This window comes from Danio rerio, chromosome 20 (assembly GCF_052040795.2).
Source record: "Danio rerio strain M-AB ecotype USA chromosome 20, GRCz13ab, whole genome shotgun sequence".
NCBI classification, from domain to species: Eukaryota; Metazoa; Chordata; class Actinopteri; order Cypriniformes; family Danionidae; genus Danio; species Danio rerio.
Window position 1 is genome coordinate 1,152,980 of NC_141040.1, and position 21,154 is coordinate 1,174,133.

The 21,154-nt window shown below is 36.6% G+C and overlaps 2 protein-coding genes across 8 annotated transcripts in view; both read right to left on the reverse strand.

Moving 5' to 3' along the window:
• rngtt (RNA guanylyltransferase and 5'-phosphatase) overlaps positions 1-20,749 on the reverse strand; it is a 176,688-nt gene extending 155,939 nt beyond the window's left edge. For 6 of the 7 annotated variants that reach the window (XR_015517531.1, XR_015517530.1, XR_015517532.1 and 3 more), the window contains exons 1-4: positions 20,408-20,749; positions 17,085-17,194; positions 16,487-16,590; positions 16,211-16,299 (exon numbers count right to left, since the gene is read on the reverse strand). Coding sequence is in view for 1 of the 7 variants with exons in the window: in NM_212867.2 (NP_998032.1) it covers positions 16,211-16,299; positions 16,487-16,590; positions 17,085-17,194; positions 20,408-20,471 (367 nt within the window). In the remaining 6 variants the exon portion in view is untranslated. 7 annotated transcript variants of the gene reach the window in all.
• lats1 (large tumor suppressor kinase 1) overlaps positions 1-21,154 on the reverse strand; it is a 777,671-nt gene that overhangs the window by 605,066 nt on the left and 151,451 nt on the right. The gene's annotated exons all lie outside the window — the stretch shown is intronic.

The following is a 21,154-nucleotide window of genomic DNA, read 5'->3' on the forward strand; positions in this document are numbered from 1 at the left end:
AACTTTCTGATGTTTGCATGTGCTGGATTGTAGACTGTGACTTTACATCTTTATTGATGGCGCTATGAATTATAAAATAGCGTTTCCCTCACCATTATATTAAAAGAGCGGCCCGCTCCCTCTTAAAAATCAAGTGATTTAATTTTATTTCCTTTACATAGCGCCAGAAATCATTTAAGCTTTTTTTTTATAACTTTGGTCTTATTAAACAAGCAGAAGACCCTAAAGGTATTTATCTTATCTACAGGACATATTTATTAGCCTATTTGCATGTCATTTCAGTCTGCTTTTTGTATATCACACGCGTAAAATTCTCCGAAATTCCACTTCCACCAGCCAACAGAGAGCGCAGGTTATAAAATATGTTGGTTCCAATCAGAAAAAAAATATAGCTGAGCCAGGCGAAAGTAAATATATAAATAAATCCTGCTTTTATGTTTAACAAAAGTGGTCTGCTCCTGCCTTTGTCTATAAGCTTTAGTCTATTTAACAGACTATATTTGAATAAAAATACATTATCGATGCTGTAAAACATTCATTCATTCACTTTTTTTTCAGCTCAGGCCCTTTATTAATCCGGGGTCGCCACAGCGGATTGAACCGCCAACTTATCCGGCACGTTTTTACACTGCGGATGCCCTTCCAGCCGTAACACATCTCTGGGAAACATTCACACACTCATACACTACGGACATTTTCACCTGTACCGCATGTGTTTGGACTGTGGGGGAAACCGGAGCACCCGGAGGAAACCCACACGAACGCAGGGAGAACATGCAAACTCCACACAGAAACGCCAACTGAGCCGAGGTTGGAACCAGCGACCTTCTTGCTGTGAGGCGACAGCACTACCTACTGCGCCCCACTGCAAAACAGTGCTTCTCGATTATTTTCTGTTACGCCTCCTCTGGGACACAGCAAACATTTCGCGCAAATGTAAATATTATCATTTGCGAATAAAATTTATTTAAGCACCCCCCTGCACAACATCCTTATTAATCCATGTGTGTTTTAGGGGTTTTTCACCTTTATTATGATACGACAGTAGAGGTTTCAGACATGAAAGCATTGGGAGCAGATAAAGGGGAAGGATCTGCAAAGGACCTCGAGCTGGGAATCGAACTCGGATCGCCGTGAGCACGTCGGTACTATATGTCGGCACACAGGCTTGTTGAAGAGCTTGTTGAACTGCAGAAGCAGGAGACCCGTCGACAGAGCTTAAACCCTCTCCTCTTTCAATGAAGTCGCCGGTGTGGAAGCATTTTGGATTTCCAGTGAGTTATGTTGATAACGTTCTTGTTGTCGACAAAAAAAAAACACAGTTTTGCAAGCTCTGCTATGTACGTATTACGTACGGTTCGTCCGATAGACAACACCGGCATTGTGATCCTCCGCCCGCCCCCGTTGCAAATCCGCTCGCGAAAAGTGCACACTCAGGCCCTGTTTACACTGTCTTTGTTTTTAAATGGCATTTTAGAACGACAACGATTTGACATCCACAGTGGCGTGTAGCATTTCTGAGCAGCCCTCCTTCCTCTCTACCTCTGAAAATGCACGTCACGTGACCACACAGACACAGACGCACACACAGCCATGCGCTCGAGACAGCAGGTCCAGGCAGTCAGAGGACTGCTTCAATCTTTCACTCACTTGTACTTAGTCATTTAAGCGAACACCTCAGATACTGTTGGCTGGTTCCTGTTGGTTGTGCGTCTTTTTTACCGACGCCATTATAACGACACAGATCACTGCCTATTCACTATGCGCCGGGTGTATGATAGGGCCCATAGTTTCCATTTCCCGTTATGAGAGCGCAGCTGGACTCACGTGTGGATTACAGTGCACGAATCATTACATCCCATATACAGTTGAAATCAGAATTATTCGCCCCCTTTAAAAAATTTTTTTCTTTTTTTAATATTTCCCAAATGATGTTGAACAGATTCAGGAAATTTTCACAGTATGTCTGATAATATTGTTTCTTCTGGAGAAAGTCTTATTTGTTTTATTTCGGCTAGAACCATTATAAGGACAAAATCATAAGCCCTTTTCAGCTACATTTTTTCGATAGTCTCCAGAACAAACCACTGTTATACATTGACTTGCCTAATTACCCTAACTTTACTCTAATTACCCTAGTGAAGCCTTTACATGTCACTTTAAGCTGAATACTAGTGTCTTGAAGAATATCTAGTGTAATATTATTGACTGTCATCATGACAAAGAGAAAATAAATCAGTTATTAGAGATGAGTTATTAACACTATTATGATTAGAAATGTGTTGAAGAAATCTGCTCTCCGTTAAACAGAAATTGGGGAACAAAATAATTAGGGGGGCGAATAATTCTGACTTCAACTGTATATTGTAATCAGGATATGAGATTTCTGCCAAATCGCCCAGTCCTACCAGCACCACAGCTTTTTTTTAATCTTACCAACATCACACATTTAAACAGCAGCACACACAGTGTGTAAAACCTATGCTTGTGTGATATTTGAGCTGAACACTGCCTTTTTCTAAGGTCACCAATTTATGCATAAATCATAAAGGTTTGACATGGTTTTTCCCCTGAAACTGTTTTTGACAGCTGCTTGACATTAACCGACAGACTCAACAGTCCAGGAGAGGTTAAATGAAAAGAAAGTCACTTCAGAGGGGAAGCAAAGTCATTACATTTAGGTGAGGAATTACCAACACAAACATTTCTCTCTCTGTAATAACATGCTTCCAATAAGAGCAGAAACATAAATCAGATGTACACTCCCTGAGGAGAGAAAACAGCACTTTCATCCAGTTCGTGTAAATGAATCTCACATATTTTCTACAGTGCCCGGTAAAGTGTCTTTATTAGCAAAGCATGGGTAATGTTTTTGGTGGACAACGCCAACCCAAATGTCAAAACACAAACTCAACCAAGTCCTATTATGCAGAAATCCCTTTTCTAAGGGGTTTGAACTCAGTTGTGTGTCAGCAGTGTGTGTCTCTAATGGTTAAAATCAATTAATTCTCTTGTTTATAATCAGACTTGATCAAAACAGTCTGCAGAAACACTTTGATTGACATTCTTCCTTTGTACGTGTCATCAGAGGGGGAAAGCCCCGCCCACTAGTGACCACCTCATTAGCATAAACAGCCCTAAATGAGAAGCAGTCATCCACCATTAGGGTTTCTGTTTTGAATCTGCCACTATGCTGACTTGTAGCTCCGCCCCCTTCTGAAAAGAGCACAAATGAGATTTTCTCATCACAGCGCTGTAACACGGGTGCAGCCGTATTGGCTATTTCTGGGATCATGTCCTCTGGCGATAGGAAAAAATCAAGATTTCATCAAAGGCAAACATGGTGAATGCCACACACTGATCAGTGATTTGATATCACAGCCTGCAGCTGTCCCAGTCGCTAGAGCCTGATTTGACAAAACTTTTAGCGATGCAAACAGAGATTTCTGAGCCGCTCCACAGATGCTGAGCTTTACAGACGTCTGGGCTTTGATGCCGACTGCAGGCCTTTACACAGATTTGAGGAGTTATTCATATATTGGAAATGCGTCTCCTTCAGGGTTTCGCTTGCAGCGCTTCAGTGTGAAACTAGCAAACACACTCAAACAGCACTGGGATTATGGGTTGTGATCCGCCATTAGCTGGATGAAAGCAAACCAGCCGTCGCTGTGTTAAGGTCAGATTCATCACCCCCAAACCAACAGCGTTAAGAGACAAGAGAAATAGGCAGGAAAAACAAGACTGCATTTATTGGCGTCTGTAATTTCTAACTGCTCTTTAACCATCAAATTCTGCTTGGTACACTTTTAACTATGATGGCGTATTAGTGCCACGTTAAAATAAACAATATATGAGATTAAAGTCCAAATACATTAAGGTTAAAGTTATAATATGATGGAAATAAAGCCGAAATATGAGGAGTATGAATTTAAAATATTACAAAAAAGTTATGAGAAAACTATGAGACGGTTTTAATAGAAAAGACAAAATTTTCATAAAAATGACGAATTTCATTATTGCTAAATCTTAACCTAAAGTATGATTTAACCAAATCGTCCACATCTATTTTGCTCTTTTGTTTCCTCAAAATACTGCACAATTAATCTTGCATTACTACAAATTATTCACATAGTATAAAATTTATAGTCGTAATATTTTCACTTCATTTGCATAATATTTTGACTTTATTCTCCGAATACTTCGACTTTAATATCATAAAATTTTGACTTAATGCTTCATATATTTCCACTTTTTTGGCGTAATATTTTGACATTATTGTCGTAATACCTCGACTTTATTCTTGTAATATTTCAACATCTGAGTTGTAACATTTCGACTTTATTCTTGTAATATTTTGACCATATTCTCGTAATATTTATGCTAAGCAATAACGATGTGTCTTACGCCTTACATTATATTGTGATGCTGACGATTCAGCTACCAGAGGGACAAAGATCTTTCAACTCCAAAGCATCGGCAGAAACTTACCTGACAACATCATACACATCTGCATGTCCGATAAGAAACTAAAATTATATTGGCGAATTCCAGATCATCCAACTCTAACGTCACCTGAGCAACCACACCAAACTATGCTAAAAAATATACGGTGGATAACTTTTCTCTTGGATGAACATGTGAGAACCTAATTTAGGAGTGATCTTTATATTGAAAAGCTGGCAAGATAAATGTTCAAATATTGTTCAAACGTTTACTAACTTGCGTATTTTGGATAGAATAAAAGCAGTTTTTAATTGTCGTAAAGCCATTTTAAGGTCAATATTATTCACCCCTTCAGCAATATTAGTGTTGGATTGTCTCCAGAATAAACCACTGTTATACAATGACTTGCCTAATTACCCTAACTTTACCCTAATTACCCTAGTCAAGCCTTTACATGTCACTTTAAGCTGAACACTAGTGTCTTGAAGAATATCTAGTCTAATATTATGTGCTGTCATCATGACAAAGAGAAAATAAATCAGTTATTAGAGATGAGTTATTAACACTATTATGATTAGAAATGTGCTGAAGAAAATCTGCTCTCCATTAAACAGAAATTGGGGAAAAATTCCAACTCATAATTCTGACTTCAACTGTACATATTATAAAGCATTTCTCCAGGATGAAATTCATATTTTTCATTTGAACTTATTTATTTATTTTTCTGGCTAATTCTTCTCCAGCGTTACGCTTCGTTTCACACTCCCACAGCGCTTCACAAGTCATGTGACGATATTAAATACCTACACCATCCTACAACTCAATAAACCATGCCAAAGATTAAAAACATTACATTGTTTCCTGGGAATAAACCTGGAATTACTGACGCTGTTGACAACGACACTGGAATGAGCTATTAAAATCCTACAAGCACAGATTCACACTCAAAACAGGAATAAAAAAGACATTAAAGCTTGTGTTGATGCCAAATGAGTTTTGCAGAAGTCATTTGCTGATTTCAATCCTTCACTGTCAACACTAAGGGTCCTATCATACACCTGGCGCAATAAGGCGCAAGGATGAACAGCAATACACAAATATCTTTACAGACGAAAGCATTGATGAAATGAAAGGATTAAAACTATTCAGAAATGATTATTTTCTACATCAATATAAACACCACTGCCTCCATGCCTTCAGCACCTCCGGGGGCTTCTTCAGTTTATTCATGTCACATGTGCAATGCATGTGAAAGGCAATTGAAAGTGCTCAAAGACAGAACTTTAACGTAATTAGCCTAGTTAAGCCTTGTCACTTTAGGCTGAATACTAGTGTCTTGAAGAATATCTAGTCTAATATCATGTGCTGTCATCATGGCAAAGAGAAAATAAATCAATTAAAAGAGATAAGTTATTAAAACTATTATGATTAGAAATGTGCTGAACAAAATAAATAAATATACAGGGGGGGCTAATAATTCAGACTTATCCGACCTGGCTTATGCTGCAAATCTGATTTGATGTTGAAAAAGTTGAAATACTGCGAGAATAAAGTTGAAATACTGCGAGAATAAAGACAAAATATTACAACAATAATGTGGAAATATTACGAAAACAAAGTTGAAATATTGCAAAAATAAAGTCATAATATTATGACAATAAAGTTGAAATATTGCGAGAATTGAGTTTAAATATTATGAGAATAATGTCAAAATTTTACGCCAATAAAGTTCAAATATTACGACAATAAAGTCAAAATATTACGCCAATAAAGTTGAAATATTGCGAGAATAAAGTCAAAATATTACAAGAATAAAGTTGAAATATTGCGAGAATAAAGTCAAAATATTACAAGAATAAAGTCGAAATACTGCGAGAATAAAGTCAAAATATTACGAGAATAAAGTCAAAATATTGCAAGAATAAAGTCAAAATATTGCGAGAATAAAGTCAAAATATTGCGAGAATAAAGTCAAAATATTACAAGAATAAAGTCGAAATACTGCGAGAATAAAGTCAAAATATTACGAGAATAAAGTCAAAATATTGCAAGAATAAAGTCAAAATATTGCGAGAATAAAGTCAAAATATTGCGAGAATAAAGTCAAAATATTACAAGAATAAAGTCGAAATACTGCGAGAATAAAGTCAAAATATTACGAGAATAAAGTCGAAATATTGCAAGAATAAAGTCAAAATATTGCGAGAATAAAGTCAAAATATTGCGAGAATAAAGTCAAAATATTGCGAGAATAAAGTCAAAATATTACGAGAATAAAGTCGAAATATTGCAAGAATAAAGTGAAAATATTGCGAGAATAAAGTGAAAATATTACGAGAATAAAGTCGAAATATTGTGAGAATAAAGTCAAAATATTACGAGAATAAAGTCGAAATATTGCAAGAATAAAGTCAAAATATTGCGAGAATAAAGTCAAAATATTGCGAGAATAAAGTCAAAATATTGCGAGAATAAAGTCAAAATATTACAAGAATAAAGTCGAAATACTGCGAGAATAAAGTCAAAATATTACGAGAATAAAGTCAAAATATTGCAAGAATAAAGTCAAAATATTGCGAGAATAAAGTCAAAATATTGCGAGAATAAAGTCAAAATATTACAAGAATAAAGTCGAAATACTGCGAGAATAAAGTCAAAATATTACGAGAATAAAGTCGAAATATTGCAAGAATAAAGTCAAAATATTGCGAGAATAAAGTCAAAATATTGCGAGAATAAAGTCAAAATATTGCGAGAATAAAGTCAAAATATTACGAGAATAAAGTCGAAATATTGCAAGAATAAAGTGAAAATATTGCGAGAATAAAGTGAAAATATTACGAGAATAAAGTCGAAATATTGTGAGAATAAAGTCAAAATATTACAAGAATAAAGTCAAAATATTACGCCAATAAAGTCGAAATATTTGGAGAATAAAGTCAAAATATTACAAGAATAAAGTCGAAATATTTAGAGAATAAAGTCAAAATATTACAAGAATAAAGTCGAAATATTGCGAGAATAAAGTCAAAATATTAAAAGAATAAAGTCGAAATATTACGACAATAAAGCTGAAATATTGTGAGAATTGAGTTTAAATATTATGAGAATAATGTCGAAATTTTACGCCTATAAAGTTGAAATATTACGCCAATAAAGTTGAAATATTGTGAGAATAATGTCGAAATTTTACACCAATAAAGTTGAAATATTACGGCAATAAAGTTGAAATATTACGAGAATAAAGTCAAAATATTATGCCAATAAAGTGAAAATATTACGGCAATAAAGTCTAAATATTGCGAAAATAAAGTCGAAATATTGTGAGAAAAAAGTCAAAATATTACAAGAATAAAGTCGAAATATTGCGGGAATAAAGTCAAAATATTACGACAATAAAGCTGAAATATTGCGAGAATTGAGTTTGAATATTATGAGAATTATGTCGAATCTTTACGCCAATAAAGTGGAAATATTACGCCAATAAAGTTAAAATATTACGCCAATAAAGTGGAAATATTATGCCAATAGAGTGGAAATATTACGCCAATAAAGTCGAAATATTGTGAAAATAAAGTCGAAATATTGCGAAAATAAAGTCGAAATATTGTGAGAATTAAGTCAAAATATTTCGACAATAACATTGAAATATTGCAAGAATTGAGTTTAAATATTATGAGAATAATGTCGAAATATTACACCAAATCCGAATTGATGTTGATTTATCTCTGCGCTACCCTGAACAAATGTCTGAAGAGAAGAGCAACTGGTCATTTTCACATAAAATCCATCCCAGGATGCACCTGATGAAGCTGGTTATGAGAACGTTTCAGTAAGCAGGTGAGGAAGAATTATTTTTAGCCGCCGCATAAATCACACACCTCCATTTGTGTTATTTCATCATGATAATACATCATCCCTGGTGGAAAAACAGCATGCAGATTAAACATTTGCTTTAGGTCAGCATCCAATCCGAGTAAAAATTGGGCTAGCAGACATCTGTGTGCTAATGAAAACATCTGCTGGGACTCCAGACTTTACCTCAGAGGAACATTTACAATCTGAAGCATATCTACAGACTCTAAAGTCTGCTTTCTCAGGGTGCGAATCACTATTTCTTTAATTTCCTCATTGTTTACTCTCACTCGAGCAGCGCTTAACTTTAGAGCTCTTAACAGTTTGTTCTTCTGTTTAACACAAAAGAAGATACTTTGAAGAATGTTAGGTGGGGGAAGCAGAAATTGACATCTAAAGTGAGAATAAAAAAATACTTTGGAAGTCAAAGCTTGCTTTTTCCAGCACACTTCAGTTTATTATCATTTGTGTTCAACAGAAGAAAGAAACCCAAACTGATTTAAAACAAGTGGTAATTGACGACAAAATGTTGTTATTTGGGTGAACCAACACGTTAACTTTAACTTTTAAAGGGCCATGACACCCCCCACTTTCGGTTAAAGTCTACTTCAGAATTTTTTCAAAACATGCATGATTAATGGGCGTGGAGCTCCGCGAGCATCGGGCAGGAGTGGGCGTGGCCAGCAGGGGGGAAAGGGGAGCGAACAACTGTTGTTGTCAGTTAGCTCACAAACTGAGACACAAACCGTGAGACGCATGAGTTTATAGTTCACAAAGTTAAAATGCAAAGAAATAAACAGTAATTTAATGCCCTGCAACATTTGTTATTCGTAATTTCATAAACACATAACCACAATTTATATCATTATAAAGATAAGTGTGTTCATGTAAACACTATAAGGATTCTCCCTCGATCCCCGTGTCTAAATTATAGATCTTGAATGCAGACTCGGTGCAGCAGGTCTCCTGACCCGTCTATTTTAACCATTAACCCTGCTGGTAATCTGGAGGATTTAGGCAAACACAGCAGCACGGCGATGTGTCTGAATGTGAACGAACTCCTGATAAAAGACAACGTCCGCCATTCTCTAATTCTCGTGCTGCTCTCCCGACAAAAATGCTTGCAGCACACACACAGCTTTGCAGTATGATCGGCCCTGACAAGACCGCGGGGAAAAAACATGCAACAAACCCCGTGGATCATAGAAACAAACACATACGAGCCTTCATGAACGGCTACTGCGTGCCGTTGGTCTGTGTCTCACTCACAGCTTGCTTGAAACTAGCAGGTCAGCCTTCGGAAAGCACGTGCTCTCATGAATAATTAAGCAGCCGGCTCTTCTCATAGGATAAGAAAACTCTGCTATGAATAATAATGAGAAACCGACGCGTCATCATTGCACTTGCAGTACTGCGCTACGTCGCCAATTTTGATCCCGCCCCAAAAAAATCATTTTAAACCCGGAAGCTGAAATTAGCTGACAAAAGCTCAAAATTATCCAGTTTTCCCCACAATTGAAGCTGACAGCTGCTAACATTTTCTGAACTGATGCTCAACACACACACATCTGTTAATATAAAAAAAAAGTTCTCCAGGGTGTCCTGAACCTTTAACTGTATTACACGACAGGTTATATTGTGGCTCCGCCCTCTTTTGAATAGCTCATTTGAATTTAAAGCGACAGTCATCAATAATGACATAATTTGACTCAAAGCCTAAAAGGGTCAGTTTCACAGAGTTATAAGACATTATTTATGTGGTGTTTTGCGCTCAAAACTTCACACGCACACTCTAGAGACACCAGAGACTTTCCAGAAATTCCAGTTTACATCCTGTAAAAAGGGGCACAATTGGACCCGTTTAAAAAATGGTGACAGAATTTACATTTTTAAACGAGCAATGCCTTTAGATCAGGGGTGTCCAAACTCTGTCCTGGAGGGCCGGTGTCCTGCAGATTTTAGCTCTAATTTTCCTTAACTTACCTGCAAGGATGTTTCTAGAAAGCCTGGTAAGAGCTTGATTAGCTAGCCCAGGTGTGTCTGATTGGGGTTGGAACTAAACTTTGCAGGACAGCAGCCCTCCAGGACCGAGTTTGGACACCCCTGCCTTTAGAGATCGCACACAAGGGAAGAAATCCTGAAAACTCCTGGTAACCAAACAGCCCATGGCAACCATTCATTCATTCATTTTTCTTCAGCTTATTCCCTTTTTTGTGAGGGATCGCCACAGCGGAATGAACTGCTAACTATTCGTGTATATGTTTTATGCAGCAGATGCCCCTCCAGCCGCAATCTAGTACTGGGAAACATCTATACACATTCATTCACACACACACTCATACACTACGACTAATTTATCCTACTCAATTTCCCTATAGCACATGTGTTTGGACTGTGAGGGAAACCAGAGCACCCGGAGGAAACCCACGCCAACATGAGGAGAACATGCAAACTCCACACAGAAACGCCAACTGACCCAGCCATGACTCGAACCAGTGACCTTCTTGCTGTCAGGCCACAGTGCCAACCAATGAGCCACCGTGCTGCCAACAACCACTGATTTCCATTTTACGTGTGTGTTTGTTTTATCCTCATGCGTTGTGCGCAGTATTTCTGGAGGAGAGTGGGTGAGTACATGCTGACAGAATGTTCAGTTTTGGGTGAAGTCATCAAAACAAAACTATGATGATGAAGAAATCATCATGTGTTCCCAGGTTTTTATGACAGATGCAGGAACAGAAACTTCAGATTTTGTACAGCAACATGTTTGTCATGAACACACACACACACACACACACACACACACACACACACACACACACACACACACAAGCACAGTAAACAGTAGAAGTGCGGTGAACTGATAACCTTCACAGCCAATCAGTCATATCTGTTGAGCCCATGAACACAATGGCAAATCAGTGCTGTTTAAGAACGCTTAACAGCGCTTAAATGTTAGCGGGAAATTTGTTGTATTATTTCTGAAAACAAACCAAAATTCTTTGCGTGTCTAAAATGCTTTTTGGTTTAAGATTTTTTTAGATATCTGTACTAGAAACAATTAGAAGAGCATTTTTTGCAGTATGTATGGGTTAATATGATAAATTTTTCTTTGATGCCATAAATCATTAGAATATCAAGTAAAGATCATGATCCATGAAGATATTTTGTATTTTTCTGAGAATAAAGTCGAAATATTGCAAAAATATAGTCTAAATATTATGAGAATAAAGTGGAAATATTGCGAGAATAAAGTTGAAATATTACAAGAACAAAGTCTAAATATTACGAGAATAAAGTCGAATTACTGCGAAAATACAGTCAAAATATTACGAGAATAAAGTCGAAATATTTCGAAAATAAAGTCGAAATATTACGGGAATAAAGTCAAAATATTGCAAAAATAAAGTCGAAATATTACAGGAATAAAGTCAAAATATTGCGAAAATAAAGTCGAAATATTACGGGAATAGTCAAAATATTGCGAAAATAAAGTCGAAATATTACGAGAATAAAGTAAAAACATTGCGAGAATTGAGTTTAAATATAATGAGAATAAAGTCTACATATTAAGAGAATAAAGTGGAAATATTGCGAGAATAAAGTCGAAATATTACGAGAACAAACTCAAAGTATTACGCCAATAAAGAGGAAATTTTACGAGAATAAGTATTACGGCAATAAAGTTGAAATATTGCAAGAATTGAGTTTAAACAATATGATAATAATGTTGAAATGTTAACCCCAATGAAGTTTAAATATTATGAGAATAAAGTCGAAATATTGCGAGAATAAAGTCAAATATTACAACAATAAAGCTGAAATATTGCGGGAATTAAGTTTAATTATTATGAGAATAATGTTATAATAATATTATTAATATAATATTACGAGAATAAATTCAAAATATTACGAGAATAACATCAAAATATTACGCCAATAAAGTGGAAATAATACGAGAATAAAGTTGAAATATTACCAGATTAAAGTCAAAATATTGTGAGAATAAAATCAAAATATTACAACAAAGTCCAAATATTGCGAGAATAAAGTCAAAATTTTACAACAACAAAGTTTAAATATTGCGAGAATTGAGTTTAAATAGAATAAAGTCGAAATATTACGAGAAAATTTAAAATATTACACCAATAAAGTGGAAATAATACAAGAATAAAGTTGAAATATTACAAGAATAAAGTCAAAATAACCTAAGAATCACATCAAAATATTACGCCAATAGAGTGGAAATAATACGAGAATAGAGTCGAAGTATTACGAGAGAAAAATGTCAAAATATTACGCCAATAAAGTGTAAATAGATCAAAAAATGGATCAAAACTCGATTGATTAAAACAATAAAAGGCTAAAAAACTGAATTTGTATAATTTTGCAGGTGATTTTCTCCCTATTTAGCTTTTTTGAACCCTCATATTTGGACTAGAAACAAGTCAAAGCCTCTCACAAATGCATGCCCATGCAGCATAACTGGTTTTGCTGGTCTAGGGTCACGCTTATAAATAATGGACAGATACAGAGATCAGCATGAATGTAGTTCATGCAGAGCACCGTGCAGCTAATTTGCCTGATTAATAATCATAGAGGACCAATAACAGTAATCTAGTCTCTGTGTGTGTTCCTCTCTCTCTCTCCTCCTGGAGCTCATCATCCCTGCAGTGTCAATCACACTGTTGCCGTGGCGATAACAGTGACATCCTCACATCCTCCGTCCTCAGCTTTTATGTCATTCGGCAGATCTGTGTTAGCGACTCAAGAGCGCCTCCAACAGGACGATCACACTACTGACAATCTGTAATATTATCATACCAAACTAATATAGCTGAAGTCAGAAAAGATGTAAAATAAATCTTTGATGTCTATGTGAAGTTTCAGCACAAAATGAAACAAAAATAATGCTTTAGAACTCTGAAACGGACCCGTTTAGGCTTTGATCCTAATTAGTTTGTGTTTTGGTGACTGTCACTTTAAATTCAAATTAGACTGTGCTATTTTCAGAAGAGGGCGGAGCTACAATTGCCTGTGTGTCAGCATATTGGCAGATTCAAAAACAGGACTAAGGTCCTATGCTAATGAGTGGGCGGGGCTTTCCACCTCTGATGACACGTACAAAGAGAGAATGTCAATCAAAGTGTGTCTGCCGACTGATTTCATCAAGTCTGATTATGAAATACAGAATTAATAAGTATAAATGTATCACACAACTGTGTTTAAACCCTGTATTAAAGTGATCTCTGCATAATAGCGCCTCATTAAATCATCAGAATCTCACTTTTCTCAAAATAAAGCCTCTAATGAATCATTTTCATGAAGTTTAAATGGCCAAGTTTGTGATTGGCAGAGCGGGTGTGATTTGAGTCAGAAACGAACACCTGCAGAGGTCAGACTCTGACTTTCACATGCAAACACTCACATCGTGGCCCTTTGCTGCAAATAAAACAGTGCTAAGAATTATTCAGAGGTCACTGCTGTGTGTCAATGACTCAAAGTCTGCATCTGTCGCCGAGATCCTCGTTCATCTGCTTATTATGACTGATCATCACCACTCAGGAGGCTTATATTCCTCAAACAGTTAAACGGTTGCTGTTTGCTGGATTTGAAGAGAAATTGTAGAACATGCAAACATGGGAGAACATGCAAACTCCACACAGAAATGCTAACTGGTCTAGTTGGGACTCAAACCAGTGACCTTCTTGCTGTGAGGCAAAAGTGCTAACCACTGAGCCACCCAAAAATGTACACAATTAAATAAAAATGATAAAGTTATACGTGTCTCATCTCGTATAAAAATACTCATATGCAATCTTTGTGACTCTCTAGCTGTTGGTGTAGGCATCCACACACATTCTGGTCTGCCCCTTTAATGCTGTATTTCTTAAACTATCTTGGGAAAGCCCTAAAGCGCAGCTGCCACCTTGTGGATAAACTCATTACTGCAAAAAAATTAAAGGGACAGTTCACCCAAAAATGTAAATATGCGTTTAATCTAAAAAACCTGTGAGCATTCACTGCTGTTATATGAAGCACCACAGAAATCTACTGAAGAAATGAACTCACCTACATTAGGAATGAGCTGTGGCTGAGTAAATTAACAGGAGATTTTCATTTTTAGGTGAACTGTCCCTTTAATGTGCATGTGGGACATTCGTATACAAAGTATTACAAAAATGTCACTTGTGTGTGTGTGTGTGTACAGAACATACACACTCTTCTGATGACTAAACATGCAGTCAGAGAGCAGGGGTTCCTTCTTTGTACGTGGATTACTCGCTGTGATTTGATCATTGACATTTTGACTCTATCCATGATACTTTTGTTCCCCAAAAACTAAGGTCATGTTTACACTGTCAGGTCTTGACGCCTAATTCTGATTCAGGGCTCGAAATTGCGACCATTTTGGTCGCATTTGCGCCCGAAATTTTATCTACGCGACCTCAAAATATATTTAGGAGCATTTCTGCAAAAGCTTAAAATTGTTGTGTGCGACCAGTTTTTAAGGCAAAATGTTCAGCACATGCGTGAATTCGGGAGACATTCATGCAGATTGCATCTCTAAGCTCTTTGTCTGCACTTGAAACGTAGAGCTCAGGAATGGTTTAAAACAGTTGTCATGTCGACTTGCTGCAGTAAACAAAGCCAAGTCCGTAATGCTTGCCCCGCCTTCGCGCTCTTCTTATTGGCCCACCATTGCTCTAGCACTGAAATATCAGCTGTCAATCACTCAGTCAATGCCTTCTGGCTAGGCATGACAGAGAGAGCTTCTACCGCGAAACTGTAAAGCGCTGAGAATGAAGATAACACTGACAGATTTAGTTTTAGAAACCATCTAAAGTTACAAGTAATGACACATTTTACTAGTGACCATGTGCTGAATGTTAATCCACCATCTACACTTTTCCAAGAGTGGATAAAAGACTTCCACTGGCTTCAAGTCCGCTATGAAAAGTCTATGGGATGGAGTTTTCAGGTAACTGTTTGCCACATTCAGCACGAGAGCTTCTGTTTAATCCTCCATATAATCGCCAGATGCTGTCTGCCGTGCAAGTGGCAGCTATATGTCAAATTTAACACCACGTGCACCATCGCAAACGGGCTTACACTGACTAAACTAACATCGCTACTCATGAAAAAACGGTATTGCTATTAACATGACGTATGCATATAATAAAGTACAGTATATGTCAAAAGCATCAGTGCAATATCAGACAGCACCCGTGAGAACAGCACAGTTATACTGTTAACAGATTCATTCATGTCAAGCAGTGTGTGCCGGGCCGGTGAGCGCTCCGTGTGTCTTTTGGTCACTCAGTTATGTTATAAAAATGTATTTTCTTGTGATAACGGGATTTCGTTGAGACATATTTTCCTTAAGCTTGCATATATATATATATATATATATATATATATATATATATATATATATATATATATATATATATAAATATTTTGCTTGTTAGTTTGTTTAGTGTTAATTTCAAATGCAATAAATATGTTTGTATAACACTTGTAGTAACGGTGCTCATAATTGGTGGGTGCGACTAAATTTTGGCTGATGCGCCTACATTTTTTAAGTTAGGAGCACCGGTGCTACATCTGATTTGTTTGCCTGTCCGTTTACACGTTCTTTTAATTGTGATCCATATCCAATTCACAATCAGATTTACTTACATTTACAATTTAAAATCTGAAGTTTGTTTGTGCAAATTGTTAAAAAGCATATCTTAAGAGGTTTTCTTTTAGTGTAGATTTATTTTTTTAAAACATTCAAGAAATGAAGAGGCTGGTGACCAATAAATACGTCATCACTGTTTTATGAAAATCCACAAGGAGTTTTAAAAAGGCTTAATAGGAGCCCTCTAAAGGCAACAGAAGCTCCAGCAGGAGCGTGAACACTTACCGATGAGCTCTGTGGGCGTCTTCTCTATGAAGTGCTCACACAGCCTGATGAACATCTCTGTGGTCTCTGCCGTCGGGCATTCGCCATGACTGTAGAAACAAACAAACATTTATGAACACTGCAGACAAACCGTGCACACTGCGTCTGATGCACATTTATTAATCCATTGAGAAAATACATAACACAGTTCTAGTGGTTTAGGACATTTGAATGAACAGATCTTAGATGTTGTGCTTGTCCAAAAAAAAACTCTTTCAGATTCTGAGAGTCACGTACCCTTTGCAGGAAAGTTTCACGTATTTTATTCCTTCTTTTTCGATGTCTGCTCGATCATAGAAGCGGGTGGTGTTGGTCAGGTCCACCAGTAAACCCATCTTCACCTGTGGACAGATCAGCACTTTGATTGACATTCTCCCTTTGTACATGTCATCAGATGGGGAAAGCCCCGCCCACTAGTGAACATCTCTCCCTCATTAGCATAAACAGCAGCCCTGAGTGAGAAGCAGCCGTCTGTCCATTAGAGTATTGCACTGCTGAAGATATTGTCATTAAACATTTTCACACGGATAACATTAGTCCTGTTTTTAATCTGCCACTATGCTGACACACATGCATTTGTAGCTCCGCCTTTTTTTTAAAAGAGCACAATCTCATTTGAATTTAAAGCGACAGTCACCAAAACACCACAATTAGGATCAAAGCCTAAAAGGGTCAGTTTCAGAGAGTTGAAACATTGTCTGTGTGCTATTTTGAGCAGAAACTTCACACACACACACAAAATTAAGTAACCTACAGCTAGGATGGCCTAAGGGTGAGTAAATAAACAGCAGGGTGAATTATCCATTGATATGATATCTGTGGAACGTCCACTCACCTTTAAGCTTTTCAGATAGTTGGACAGCATGCTGGGATGAAACCGGTTCTCCTCAGGGACTTTATCATCATAGCGCGGCCCAAGCATGGTTTTCATGGGTAGAAATTTACCTGTGGAGAAAAAGCATCAGAGATGTTCATGTTAAAGACCTTTAACAACTCAGAAATATGGTTTACTAACACTCAAACACTCATTTACTGACCAGTTTTTCATAATTACATGATGCATTTAGCAGGCCTAAATAAGATTTTTGCATCAGGCGTTTACACACAAATGAAACAGTTTAAAAGTTTATGAACATTTAATGTTCCTTTGACATGACTTTTGGTGCAATAAATAATCCTGAATAATTAGGTGTTAAAATATTCTTTAAATGTATTTTATAATGATGAAATTTACTTACTAAATAATAAATCATTAACTTGCCAAGAAATGCTCCACTTTACCACAGTAAAATCATGCCCACACTTATGCAATACTAGAACCTTGTCTATATAACAATGGAAATATATGTACACACAATAACATCAAAGTTGCGCGATTGTAAAATAAAAAAAATAAACGAGATGAGCTTTCTCTCATGCAGCCTCCCTGAAAGAGCGCGTCGCAGCAATCAACTGGCTACTTGACGAAAAGAAATGTCTGCAGCGTCGACAATCTTCATATTTTCAGCCACTGACTGAGAATAATGCTACAATATTTTATTAACAAATTATTAAAATGTTTTCTTTTCCCCTAACACACTCTCATAATCATTAATTTAACCGGAATAGGTTATAAACACACACACATATATATAAACACACACACACACACACACACACACACACACACACACACACACACACATATATATATATATATATATATATATATATATATATATATATATATATATATATATATATATATATAAACACACACACACACAGACACATATATATATATATAAACGCACACACACACACACACACACACACACACACACACACATATATATATATATATATATATAACACACACACACACACACACACACACACACACACACACACACACACACAGACACATATATATATATATATATATATATATATATATATAAATAAACACACACATACACACACACATATATAGTTATATAAATATTTATATATATATATATATATATATATATATATATATATATATATATAAACACACAAACACATATATATATATATATATATATATATATATATATATATATATATATATATATATATATATATATATATATATATATATATATATATATGCATATATATATATATATATATATATGCATCTATTTCAGGCACCGACACACCAATGGCTACGCCCCTGTTAAAAAGGAATTATAAGTTTGATCCTATCCTAATGAGCGCCTTTAAATAATGTAACCTAGTTATTAGTTGTCTGCAAGCATCAGTGCTTATTAAGATAAAAATAAGATTTAAATAAACAAACATATTGAAAATGAGATTAAAACTGTATTGTTATAGCAATTGGCAACATTTGTGACTGCACTGAAATTACGCTCGTCGTAAATGTCACAGGATGACTGATCGTGAAGGAACGTGTAGTCTGGCACATTAGCTACCCACAACAAGTCACGATTCTCATTCATTCATTTTCTTGTCGGCTTAGTCCCTTTATTAATCTGGGGTTGCCACAGCAGAATGAACCGCCAACTTATCCAACAAGTTTTTACACAGCGGATGCCCTTCCAGCTGCAACCCAACTCTGGGAAAAAGTCACGATCAAAGAAAAAAAAAATTTGCATAATCTGTAATAGTGACTTTCGTAACCGACAAAAAGAAATCGTGTAATCTGACCGGGGCTTAAAACTTTATGTATTATGAATTATGTAGGGGTATATCTTTCTGTCTTAAAAGGGAGCTGTTATGCAAAAATCACTTTTATAAGTTTTAAAGAACTTCTAGAACAAGAAAAGTAGACAACGGAACAAAACAAAGAGAGAAACAAAAGATTACGCCAGGGGGGATATGAATTACAAAAATCACTTTAAATCTATCTTAAAGCAAGGTCACAGTGATGATTAAAAGGTCACATACAATACAGACCACTGTGTATTATAGAAAAGAGACAATACTGTAAGATCCACACGGTGTTATTGATTTTAAAGCTTTAACATTGCTGGAGGTAGAGATTGTATGCAAATAATATTTTAAATATTTACAAAAAATAAGAACAGGGGCTTTACAGACAAACATTTGCATTTGTGTAAAACACATTTTGCAAGTAAAATAAATAGATGTATTAGAAAATTCATTCATTTTCTTTCGGCTTAGTCCCTTTATTAATCTGGGTTCGCCACAGGGGAATGAACCGCCAACTTATCCAGCATATGTTTTATGCAGTGGATGCCCTTTCAGCTGCAACCCATCTTTGGGAAACATCCATACACACTCATTCACACACATACACTACAGACAATTTAGCTTATCCAATTCTGTATTGGAAAATATTTATTTTTATTTATCAACATGATAAAAACCAAATAAAACATCCTTGTATGACTAAGAAAGATAATCTAAAAGAGGTACGTGTTTTTGAAGTGTTAAACTGGCGAAATCAAGTCTAATCTCGTTAATATTAATAACGCCATCGCGTAAAAGGTCACGTCTTCTCATGAATATTGATAATCTATCTCTTCGCCATAGTATGATTCGTTAGATCGTCACATCTCAGCGAATCAGGAGGCCGAACGCAAACTTAATATTCATGAGCAAAGCCCACATCATAGTAGATTCCACACACACCCTCCCTCCGCCCTCACAGTGACGTACTGCTGTTGACCTGCGTGAATCGAGCTAAACCGACTAGCCACTCAATTCAAAACCAGACAAAACACACAAGTTTGGCGTATCGAGTATGTTCCTCAATTAAAACACAATTAATTCAGCTAACGCTAGGTTGTTTTTGGCGTATGACCCAGCGCCATGCTAGCGCTTTTCAGCCAGTGCTATGAATAAGCACATGCTAATGCTACATTAGCTACTGTTAGACTGAAGGCATTAAGAGTTTTAATCCGGGTTCACGAAGCTGCAGGCACACAGCTAAAGGCTTGAGTTATGCTCTCCAAAACCAGCACGTTACTATCAATCTCATACATTATATCAATGAGAGAGGGCATCACTGTGTGGTGTGTGTTCGTATGCTGCAGTTGGTGTAAACAGTGGCGGTACATGTGTCAATAAAGCAAGTTTGAATTGAGAGAGAGAGACTGTGTGTGCATTAGCAGATCCAGCTTTGTTGACAACTCAGCCAGAGATGCTCACCGGCCACAGGTTGTCCTCTCCTGGGACAGTTCCTCCAGCGGGGAGGCGCTCCGGTTTGCGACATTCTCCCGCCGATTCCCGAGCGGGAAGTCCGCGGTCGGCTGCCGGGGGCTCGAGCCTTGTCGGGCGGCTGGAGGATCTACGGCGACCCGCTGCCTGGGCCCAGTCCAAACGAGCGCGTCACAACTTTATTAAGAACTTGGCGCTGTGAAAAGCTGCTCTTCGACTCGGTTTTATGAGATGAGCTCCATGAGGCGTCCGCTTCTCTCCGGTAAACAGTATTTCTGCACGTTGTCCCGCGGTTCAGTGCGTTACTCGCTGAAAACCTCAGCAGTGGCGACTGGCGGCCAGCAGGAGGCGCTGTGCGTACAGACACGTCCAGCAGCAGCAGTAGCATGTCTCTTTTTATTTTTTAATAATGCAAATAAAATAAATCAGTGTTGGGAAACGTTAGCTTTAAAAGTAACGCATTACAATATTAAGTTGCCCCCCACCCACACAAAATAATAATAATAATAATTACGTTATTTAGTTTCGTTTTATGGAAACAGTAATGTTTTACAATATTTGTTGCAATATTTCCCTTTTATTTGCTGAGGTTTGATCTCTTTAAAAACTTGCTGGTGTTTCTCCCCCTTTTTTAGTTTTATTGTGTTATATATAGAGGAGCTCTGCATTACCAATCACCTATATAATCTTATCTAATATATCTATATAATAAGCTTCATCTTTTAGAAACGCATGTAA